The sequence below is a fragment of the Mustela putorius genome, unplaced genomic scaffold, assembly GCF_011764305.1.
Source record: "Mustela putorius furo isolate JIRA1106 unplaced genomic scaffold, ASM1176430v1.1 tig00003869_pilon_pilon_pilon, whole genome shotgun sequence".
In the NCBI taxonomy this organism is placed as follows: domain Eukaryota; kingdom Metazoa; phylum Chordata; class Mammalia; order Carnivora; family Mustelidae; genus Mustela; species Mustela putorius.
The window spans coordinates 14,785,145-14,797,379 of record NW_025422021.1 but is presented as its reverse complement, the minus strand read 5'-3'; the positions used below and the strand labels follow the sequence as shown (position 1 = coordinate 14,797,379).

Below are 12,235 nucleotides of genomic sequence, written 5' to 3'. Positions count from 1 at the left end.
TCAATTTAGTATTTCTCCAAGCAGTTAACAGGCGAGTTCAAAAGAATACAGGGTAGAACATAAATAAAAATGAAGACAAGAACTAAATACCATTTCTTACCTTGGTTTAGGGGAATAATTTTCAAAATTCTCAAATTTCTTGAAATACTAAATATTATAGTATTTGAGCCGAGAAGTAAATATCTTGTTATGTGCCTGTGGGATTAAATTAGAATTATTAGAATTATTAGAAGTCATACTAAGTCTAGACTGCTTATCACTGACTTTTTATACTATTTAAAACTTATTTTTAAAACCACATATCCAAACGTTTACCTTGCTCTCATTGTTCCATTTCACAAATAGTTGCTTTATTGATTGGAAGACAAAGATTGCTACAGTGTAAGGTAGCTAGGTAAATATTAACCCACAAACAAATTATGACTGTTTATAAAAGCTTGACACTGTGATTAGTCATCATTCTATACCAAATACCCTATATTATGTTCATAAATATTTTGTTATCTAATCAGTGAAGAGGTAGTTAAAAATTGGAAAAATCCATAGTTTTTTAAGCAATGAGATTAAGTACTTAAGTTTCTTCTGATGATCATGATGAAGATGATCATGATGGGGTTGACGATGGTGAAGATAGCAGAAGGCAGGGAGTAGAGTGGTTAAGGGCACAGACTGTAGCCAGAATGCTTATCTACAAATCCATGCTCCCAAGTTACTAGCTGTGTGACATGGAAAAATTACTGATTCCTTCTTGCCTCAGTTTCTTCAAGTTAAAGTGGGGATAATGATTCCTAATGCTGAGGCTTTTTGTGGTGATTAAACAACTCATAGATGTAAAGAGCATGGCTTAGCACCTGACACATGGGGTTATTTAATAACTGTGTTAGCTAAGTATTAGCTACCAGCAAAGGCAACAGCATGATAATGGTAGTAATCAGTAGTAGTGATAATAATTTCAATGATATTAGCTACTATTTTTTATTGCTTACCACAGGGCAGACACTGATTATGTGCTTTATGAAGATTATTTGTTGTTTTAAAAATCAACCCCAAACCTAAAAATGGAATATCATTTTAAATTCTATTTAACAGGAGTTTGGAGCCAGTGATCATTTCCTTAGCCATAGAACAGAGTACACCAAATAGAAACATTGAAAAAATACTCACGTAAATCATTAGAATTTAATGAAACATTCTTGAAAACGTGTGTCTGGATGTGTATGAATGTGTGTGTAAGATATTCTGTTATCTAGTGTTTACTTGCCTTAAATAATGTAGCTAAACAAAATGTAGGTTGGAGATAAAATCAAACATATTCAGATCTTCTTGTAAGTCTCCAAGAGACTTTCTTAGCACTGAAAATCATCACTTAAAATTCTAAAATTTAACCTCTGTTGTTTTGCCTCAGATAGAAAACAGATAATATCCAATTCCTTTCATTTTTATTGCACATTCTGAGGGCTAGTTCAGTTGGAGCTGCCTGAGAGTCATTATGGCTATGATTATGAAATATTCTTTGTTTGCAGAATTTTTACAAGGAGAAAACTTTGTAAATGCTGATGTTTCTTTATGAAAAGCTTACTTAACAAGGTATTAAGATGTTTGCAATTTGAAGAAATACTCACTCAAACAAAGTTACACTGAAATCGAGCCAGTTCCATGGATCACCAAAGAAATAAAAAGGTTCTGCCCAGATGCCTCTTGCAATGAGTTTTACAAGTATTTCAAATGTGTAAATTCCAAGCAAAATATTCCTGCAGACAGTTTTTCATATAAACGTTAAAAGTGAGAATAATGCATTGCCAACTCTGAAATAATATGTCTATGGTTAGTATTTGGCAACCAACCAGTCAACCAACCAATCTACCAACCAATTAGAAAAAACAAACAAACAAACAAACAAAGAAAAGAAACTATGCTCCTTGAACCACAAGGTAGGGCTTTTAGGGTGGGCTATGTCTTTTAGCATTAACCATAAAATTTAACTATCAATTTTTTTTTCAACAAGCCCTAGCTAGAGTCATTGTCTTTACATATATTTTGGTAAATAATGAAAATATAAAATATCAAATTTATTCTGCATTTGAAGTCACACAATAATTTACTGAATTATAAAAGTATGAAAGAACTAATTTTATTATGTGTATATGTAAGAATTTTTGTAATGAATCAGTTTTATATTCACCTTCCAAAATTAACTAGTTTTAAGAATGAATTAAAGCCTAAGAGGTAGCATCAAGAAAGGCTTCTTCTTGGGGAGGCTGGGTGGTAGCTCAACTGGTTAAGCGTCTGCCTTTGGCTCAGGTCATTTTCCCAGGATCCTGGGATGGAGCCCCACCTCTGGCTGCTCAGTGGAAGAGTCTACTCCCCTTTCCTCTGCCCCTAACCACCGCCCATGCTCACCTCTCTCTCAAATACATAAATAAAATAAAATAAAGAAAAAAAGAAAGGCTTATTCTCTAGAAATTTTAATGGGCCTTTCCACTATTTTGGTCTAATATCCAAACTATTCACATCCCTCTAGAAAGAGAGAAGAAATAGAACAGAAAGAAAGCAATAGAAATAACTTTCTTAGAATGGAAAAGAATAAATGTTACTTGAGTTTAAAGCAAATCCAAATAATATATTAATCATTACTAATTAACTTTATACTAAAACCTCATATAGACACAAACATTTAGCTAAATAATCAAACTTTTATATTAGTTGACTTAATATGTTGGGAAATAGCAGATTTTTTTTTTAAGATTTTATTTACTTATTTGACAGAGAGAAAGAGATCACAAGTAGGCAGAGAGGCAGGCAGGGTGTGGGGGGGAAGCAGGCTCCCTGCTGAGCAGACAGCCCCATGCAGGGCTCAATCCCCCGGGACTCTGGGATCATGACCTGAGCCAAAGGCAGAGGCTTTAACCCACTGAGCCACCCAGGCGCCCCGGGAAATAGCAGCATTTAAAGTCCAACTAAGAATAAATGAAAGGGCAGAAAAACATTAAAATTTATTAACTGATATATATGTGATTTATTTTTACTTGGAAAACCCATAAACTGTGTTATATGTATAAATATATTATGAAGAATGAGTTTTTATTACAAGGAATATTACATATTAAATATAAATAATAAGTTATAAAATGTTAAATATGTAGTATGTAAAGTATTATAATGCAACATGTTAAATATAATATAAAATCATACGTGAAATAATGTATAATAAAATTATATGACTTACTGTATTGCTGGGCCCCATTTTGGCATCTCAGTCATGGACATAAATATGCAGTCAATCAGGACACTAATTAAAATGAATAGTCGGAAAAAGGTAAGTTACAGTCAAGGAATAATGGATAAAATAATATTGGAAATATATGTTTCTTTAACATGTTTATATGTATATACATGAGATAAAATAGCTCTTTAAATATCAAAAAGAATACTATTCATATTGAAAAACAAGGAGGATTAAGATTTGTTAATATTTATTACTGCTGAATGTACTAGAAAATAAATTATAAATGTATTTTCAAATATGGAACACTTGGTGCAGTTGTAATCCAGATTCCAATATGACCTAAAATGAGATAAAATTCAAAAGAGAAAAACACTGCAGCAATATTTTAATAGAATAGTCACATTTGATACTGCTACAGTTTAAAGACAACAGAAAAGGATATGGATGCACCAAAATCTTAATAGTTGTTCTTCTAGCTGAATTGAAAGGAGAAAGTGTACACCACGTGGCACTGAATCTGAAGATTGTCCTACTTTTATTTAATACCATGAAAGTCTATAAAATGAAAAAAAATCAAGTAAAATTATAACTAGGAACTATAAACTCATCCATTATGCAAATTATTGCCAATGATCATTTCAACTGAATTTTAGCTGTTACACTTTTCTTATATTTTGATATTGTTTTACAGACTAAATCAAGTATAAAGATTTCTTCTTTTAAACATTTTCATTGATATTTAGGATTACATAACTTTTTTTTCCCCCAATGTTCTGCCTAACAAAGCCATTTGCCACACTCCAATCCTCAAGTCTTCCTGCAGAACAAATGTAATAGGAAGAAATCTATATCCAAATGGTTCATAAAGATGCATTTAAAGAGACCCAAATTTAGTGAATATAAAAAGTTACTTTTATTTCAAAGCAAAAAATGTGTGTGATTACAACAGCAAAAATGACCCCATTCACTAAGATATTTTACTAATCACTAGTAATTATCTAAGGTATAAAACCACATTTATATATTATCATTGACATAAACATCCCTAAAAGAGAAAGTTACATCATGTAAAACTAATATATTGGGATACAGAAGCATTAAATCCAAAACTAATGAAAGATCAGAAATATCCTAAAAATAAACTATACATGTACATGTGTACATATGTATATGTGTGTATCTATAATATAATATAGAAATTAAAAAGTGTCAGGGCACCTGGGTGGCTCAGTGGGTTAAGCCTCTGCCTTCAGCTCAGGTCATGATCTCAGTGTACTGGGATTGAGCCCTGCATGGGGACTTCCCCCCGTCTCTGTGCCTGCCTCTCTGCCTACTTGTGATCCCTCTATCTCTCTCAAGTAAATAAATAAAATCTTAAAAAGAAAAAAGAAATTAAAATGTATCTACCTATGTATGTATGTGTGTATACATCATATATATAATTTTACCATATATACATATCCATTTGGAAAATTCATTTATGATGGTGTGAGTAAAAATATATTATACATGATATTATGCCCATTATAATATAACACTGTATAATATATAGTATACAATGTAATATGATACAATACAGTATACTAAATGATATATGTATAAGTATAATCTATTATATACTTAAGTATTATATTGTATGTGAAATATAATTATATATTAGAGGTATCTATGGTGACTGTATATTGACATTTATATTTTTGTCTATATATATAAATATATTAGTGAAAACAATTATATATCCATTGATAATTTTTGAAAACATCTTCTAAATGGAAACCAACTGTGTTATGATTCTCACTAAAACACTTTTCCAATATACAGTCTGTGGACATTTTGGCATGTATTTTAGTTATTTTCCCTCTTTCCATTTCAAATGCAAAAATAAAATAAAAGTGTTCCCCAAAATCTGATTATTTAAAATGTGCTTTCTGTTATTTCCCTGAAGAATATCAATATTCTTACAAGAGGTAATATATATGTGGGGCACCAGTGTGGTGCAGTTGGTTAAGCATCTGACTCTTGATTTTGGTTCAGGTCCTGATCTCAGGGTTGGGAGATTGAGCCCAGGGTCAAGCTCTGCACTCAGCATGGAGTCTGCTTAAGACTCTCTCTGCTCCTCCCCTCCCCCACGCTCTTTCACTCTCCCTCACTCTCTGAAATAAAAAAATAAATCTTAAAAAAAAAAAAAGAGGTAATATATGTGCAATCAACTAGCCTATGTTTTTGTGGAGAAATAAGTGATTCCAGACATAACAATTTTCCAATTAATGTTTAAGTGCTGAAATTATTTAATTTTAGGACTATTTGTTGGTATACCACCCTTAACAGAAGAAACTGAATATAATTCACATTTTTAATACTTTGTATCATCATTAATATTAATACTTCTTATACAAACTAACCTTACAATTTTTGGCATGTTTCATTTTTCAGAATCCTTGGTTTTGTCTTCAATAACAAACTTAGATTTGCCTACCATATCTGTAAACACTACAAAGAACTCAGAACTCTGCTAGATTAGAGTTACTTCTAAGGTTATTATGCTAAGTCAACTATTAGGACTTAAACACAGCAAAAGTGAAAGCAGAGATAATTGAGATGACAACATACGTTTTCACTAAAATATTCTGAAGATTTTACAAGTGTTTTACAGCTAATGTTACATAATGCCCATGGAAGCTACAAGAGATACTGGAGTCTTTGTTAATACATTTACAATGCCAATACTTTTCCATAATGCAAAATATTTGAAAGAGTTGTGTTTATGCAAAATCATCACTTTGTCTTCCGTCCAGAGACTTTGGTTCAATTCCATTTTGCCCATTTGGTAATATTACGAATATCAAATTACACTTGTCCACAACAGAGCTAATCTTCATATCTCCCAAGCTTATTCTTTTTTAGAATTATTTCAATTTTATAAGTAGCACCACCATTATTCCAGGTTATAAATTTTTGGATTATTAGTCTGTCTTCAAATCCTGTTGTTTCTTCTCAGGTTTGTTACATTTTTCCCTCCTCCAAGACCCTCCTATAATCAGGTCTCTTGACTTCAGGTCCAGATTACTCTCTTTCTTATACCATCTTTCTGACCCTAGATTTTCTATGCAATAGTAATTTAGAAGTCTTAGGTTAAACTTACTTAAACATTGCATTCATCACATCAATCCTTTGGCCATCACATTAAATCCATGTTGGCATCTTCACTTCCTCATTCTTTCATTTTTCACACTTGCAATAGGGGTCGAGTTCTATCACACCCTGTCTCTTCTCTGTTCCAACTAATATCAAGATCTTCCCTTTGCACTGTTAAAATGTGAAGTGTTCTCCAAGCTGTAATTCAAATTCTATTTTCTCAAGGAAGACTCTTCCAGCTTTGTCAACCCACACAGATCTCTGGTTTTACTAAGCATAATTATTCTTATTTTCATCATTTTTGTGCTTGTTTTACAATTGTTCAAATATTTAGTTTGCTCCTCAAGTAATTCTCAGGATAAGATAGGATGTGAATGTATGAATTAATAAAAATGGTAAATAAAATATAGGAATATAGGTTGGCTTATTTTCTCAACTACTGAATAAGCTCATTCAGTTGAACATTTAAAATTATTGTACATATTATAAAAATTTTATATTACAGTTCTTTTAAAATCAGTAACCTTAAGCAGCCAGTCAACATACTCCCACAAAACAAGTCATTTATGTTAAGGCATCACAGTATAGCCTATTAAAAGTAGAGTAACTTCCAACAAACTAACCTAACAGGAAAGCCATCAGATTTGATAAAAATCCCAAATATTTGTGAAATTTCTTATCCATTTTTTTACTACTTAAAATAACTTTGATTTACTCTTCATTCTTTTTTAATCATATCTCAATTATACTTTTCGTACTTCTGAAATAAATAATGGAAATGTAGTCGGTCAATAAAGCCTTACATTTTTATTCTTATAGTATGGATCCACATCTTCCAAGGGCTCCAACACCATTCCTGGAGAGAGATTCCCATAAACAAATGGAAGCTCTTTTCCAACTTCCAAGTCAGTGTTTGGCTTTAAATCTCTTTGGTCCTCACTGTGCTTTTTAGCAATATGCTGTTTCATAAGTTCAAGAGATTCTCTGGTGAAGGGGACAAGGCCCTTTTGTTCTGGGGAAGTCATTTCCAATTTTGTACCTGCAAGAAATGTATTTTCTTTAGTTCTATATAAAATTTGGGCATATAAAGAAAAATTTTAAATTGCAAATGGTTAGGATATGATTGAAAGAGAGCAGCAAACTGAATATACACATTCAAAGAAAATTCCTGAATTTTGTAGATATGAGTTGTTAAACTAGATTTTATTATACTTGATATTATACTTATTTATAAGTTCATTGAAATCTTCTTTTTCAGTTTCTTCCTCATAATAAAAGAGTTCTAAACTTCTAGAGATTTTTGGAGAACAAAACCCAATTATTTCTTTCTCAGCTGTATTTAACCGTTAACTAAACTTTTGTTCCTTAAACTCATTTTTCATTGGCTTTGGGTCCCATTCTTCTGTAGCTCCTCTTATAGTTCTGATTATTTCCCTCACTCAGTACTTTCTCCCGAATTTTAACCGCTATCCTTGAAAATCTGCCTTTCCTTTTTGTTATATTCATGTTTTTCATGAATACATAGGCAAACACTGAATTTACCGTACATGGATATCTACACGTACATTTCCCGAAACACTCTCTTCTTCTCAATTATTTGTGTGGCAATCATACCAATAATGCAATTTTTAACAAATAAAAACAAAATTCATTGTTTTCCTGAATGACCAAAATTACTCTTTAACCTTTTAACCATAGTAAAAACAAACACACACAAATACACAAATTTAATACCTTGAAAATTATTTGTGAAATTTGTGTCATCAATTCCTCAGAACAAAATAATTTTCTTACAATTATTTTCAACTATGTATTTAAATACTATCCATTGTTTATATATCTATGTGAAGGTAGACATCTTTTAAAATTTTATTTATTTATTTGACAGACAGAGATCACAAGTAGACGGAGAGGCAGGCAAAGAGAGAGAGGAAGAAGCAGGCTCCCCGCTGAGCAGAGAGGCCGATGTGGGGCTCGATCCCAGGACCCTAAAAACATGACCTGAGCTGAAGGCAGAGGCTTTAACCCACTGAGCCACCCAGGTGCCCCAAGATAGACATCTTTATAATTCTATATCTGGATTGTGTTAGTAGTCCCTACAGGTTTCTCTCAGTTCTAAATCTTTGCCTATTTCAAGTCATCCTAAAAGCCACTGAAGTTAGTTTTTATTAAATATAATTTCATGCATCAATTTCCCATTCATGAACTTTGTTTTATTCTCTCACATAAAGATATTTTTTTGCTGATTTTCTCCATCCTATTTCCTGTTGAACACATCTCACATATCATACTTTATTGAGGGGAGTCAAAATGCTTTGAATTAGTACAATTTATAAATACAAGGTACAGATAACTGATGTTTGCTCTTACATATGAAATCTTCCTTTAAAATATTTAATGAGGTTTCAAAATTGTATTCCTTAGATGGAATTCCTTGAATACATATTAAATAGTTTCTTAACAACTCATGGTTATAGACTAGTATAAACAAAAATAGTCATGAACCTTGGAATTAAATAGACCTACATGCAAATCCTAAATTCTATTTTAATGTTCTCAATGGTCTCAGTAAAATTACTTAATGTTCTTGAACCTGTTAGTCATAAAATTAGGATTCCTTCTCATGTTAAAGAAGAATAAAGTATAATAATATAGTGAAAATGTCTAGTACAGTAATTGGCACACAATAGATGGAAAGTAAATATGAATTTTCAATTATGCAAGATTTTATATCTTAGGATAATGGGCCAAATCTAATAGAATAATATGAAATAGGAATACATGTAAGGTTTTGAAATTTGAACCAAAACAACCCATCTATACAATGCAATAGGTATGTTTTTGCAGCAGAGAAAACTGCCAAGGGGTTTTACTTAATAATAATTGTAATATAAATCAATACTGTTTTTTTTCTGCCAAAAAACCCTAATAGAACTTCTGTCTGTTTAGAAGGAAGACAGAGGAGACAGCCTTTATTTTGCTGCATTCCATGACCACACCTGAGAAGCCTGTGTGTAAACTGAAGGGTCTTCATATGGGATCAGAATTTTGATTAACCTCAAATCACACCATCTATAGACCAGTTAAAAGAATGGAGGGAGTATATGTTAGTTGAAAGTAGAAAACATTTAAGTGGAACACTGTTGATTCCTAATATCTCAATGATTCTCACAATAGAATAGAAATTAAATTTAAGTATTTTTAATAAAAAGAAAAGATGAACTAGGAACACTGAGATGCAGCAGAATACATTTGGCTTAAAATAATAAAGTACTTTTTAATAGCTGTCAAGACATGGAACAGGTTGATTTGGACATTAATCCTTCCTTGTAAGTAGCAATATGAAAGCACACCCTCCTTGACAGTTGGGTATAATAATTTAAATGGGTCCAAATATTGATTGGTTGCAACCTTATAATTTTAGAACTTTCCAATCTTAAAATCTTTCGATTGAGTTTTCACAGAGTACCACATGACCTAAAAGTCTGGGCTAGCCATTAGCTAAACTGAACCTATGCAACACTGAATTAACAAAACCAAAAGCGTCTTTTTTCTTTTCAAATTACAATAAAGGTACATATTACATCTTATATTTTTAGGATCTACTATGACAGCTAAAAAATATTATTAAGTTTATATATGTAAAGAATATTGTCCTTAAAAGTAGATACAAAGGGAGGTTCAAACTTACTGCAAAGATGCTGTTATTACTGCAAATATTTTTGAACACTTTCCATAGAAACCTCAAAGTTAAATTTGCAAGCCAGATTTTTTTTTAAGCTTATTTATTAAAATAATCTCTACACCCAATGTGGGGATCGAACTCACGACCCCAAGATCAAGAGCCACATGCTCCACTAACTGAGCTAGTCAGGTGCCCCTCCAAGCCAGCCTTCTTATTACATTGTCCAAATATAATATTCTTTTCCTGTTACCACCTCCTAGTTAGCAAAATAATCTTTGATTTCTTAATATGCCACCTACTAGCTACAAGACCTTGATAATGTAGATTGTCATACTTCCCTCATATGTAAACTTTGGAATCCCTTATGTATCTCACAAGGTCATAAATATGAAACTAGACCATATACCAAAATCCTGGGCCATAGTACTGACTTTGCCAGTTCTAATTCTCTCTCCCAATCCAGTCAGTTAACCCTGAAGTCATCTCTAGTAATGATTTTGATGCTGAATGAAACCACTCTGGGTTGTTGACTAGGTGAATGAATGGAGAGTGGGCATTCTCTTCGATGGTATGACAAAGAAAAGCAAGCATTATCAAATGGAACTGGCTTGCATCCGACTTTTAGATGGCTGAGTGCAGACTTTAAATTATTTATCATTACCTCATAATTCAGTGAAAGCATTTCTGTGGGGAATTTATAAAATATGGTCAGGCACTATGCTTTCCAGTGAATGAACTTAATATAATATGAAAGCCTGAAAAATATAGAAAGATTAATAGTTAATCTGTCTATTAGAATGCCTTTATAAAAATCTGAAGAGCTAAAGTAAGCTTTTGGCAAAAATTGTATCAAAGTCACCTCACACTCAGCTTCTAACAAGTTCCAGTTGTACTGATAGTTTATATTGTTGATTCGAGTGCAAGCCCCAGTTCGCTTGGACATGAGTTGAAAGGAGCAGCCAGCAGCATCAGTGTGGGGAAAAGAGATGCATTCTTTTTTTTTTTTTTTTAAGATTTTATTTATTTATTTGACAGAGAGAAATCACAAGTAGTCAGAGAGGCAGGCAGAGAGAGAGAGGAAAGCAGGCTCCCTGCTGAGCAGAGAGCCCGAGATGCATTCTTTTGAAAAATATTCTCCTTAAAACAAATTTCAAACATTCAAACATTTGAATCTAGGCCAGTATTTATCATAACAATAATGGCAATTTTAATTATAGTTACAATTACTGAGTGACTATCATTTGAGAGGCACTGAACTAGAGGTGTCTAATTCTATGATCTCATATACTCACATATTATCCCTGTGAGGGAACAGGGATTGATGAGTTTCATGATATCTCCATCACTGTATGCTAACTCACTGAGTTATCACTGAGATGCTAACTCAGGTGTTTCTAAATCTAAATTTAGGTATCTTTAAACTATACCACAAAAGTGTTTATAAACTATAAGTTTTCAGACAAGTGTAAACAATTGCTACCTTAGTATAGCTACCTTAGAGATATCCAAAAACCCTAGGTTTCAGTTTCACTGAATAACTGACAGGTTGATGTCATGTGGAATTGTCTGGAAATTTTCTTTGTTGTAAATGTTGTCAAACTCAAATATTTTGGAAGTTTTTGTAAAATTGAAGGTGAGCTAGCATAGTAGACATTAGTTTGGAGGGGAGGAGGTGTTGCTGCCTAACATGATTTAGAAAATTTGTCATTGTATGAATCATGGTGGGAGTCCTCCCGCAAAAGAAGTGAAAAGGAAAGCTAATGTAGATAACGATTTTCCAGGGTCTCATGAGTCTAAGGAGTGACAACATGACCTTTCCAAGCAAACCAACTGCATCAGCTCAAGATTTCTAATTTTGATTTAATGACACAAAGTAAGAGAGGCAGTGGAGAATCCCTTTTTTTGGCAAGAGAGAAAGAAGCTTCAGCAGAAACTTTCAGCAGTTTTGGGAGCGATAGTAGCAACAGAGGCAGTAGCAGTGGCCAGTGCTATACTTTTGATGATCTCAGCAGAGCTATTATGATGCTCACTGGACTGCTTCTGCCAGTTGTTGGCTGTGATCTTGACTATGACTTAGGACACTGCCTATGCCCCCTCCCCCTATTTTCTTTTGCAGATACCCAGATGGAAAATGCTCCCCCCACCCATTATTTTCACAATTCAGGTGAGCATTTTCTCTGTTAGTCATT

General features: G+C 32.7%; 1 protein-coding gene across 2 annotated transcripts in view; it reads right to left on the bottom strand.

Annotated features, from left to right (window-relative positions):
* Positions 1-12,235, bottom strand: part of SCN7A (sodium voltage-gated channel alpha subunit 7) — an 86,011-nt gene that overhangs the window by 58,864 nt on the left and 14,912 nt on the right. For both annotated transcript variants that reach the window (XM_004744002.3, XM_004744003.3), the window contains exons 2-6: positions 7,165-7,400; positions 3,669-3,781; positions 3,227-3,316; positions 1,623-1,751; positions 101-195 (exon numbers count right to left, since the gene is read on the bottom strand). In XM_004744002.3, coding sequence (XP_004744059.1) covers positions 101-195; positions 1,623-1,751; positions 3,227-3,316; positions 3,669-3,781; positions 7,165-7,386 — 649 coding nt within the window. In that variant the 5' untranslated portion in view covers positions 7,387-7,400. The remainder of the gene's footprint in view (positions 1-100; positions 196-1,622; positions 1,752-3,226; positions 3,317-3,668; positions 3,782-7,164; positions 7,401-12,235) is intronic.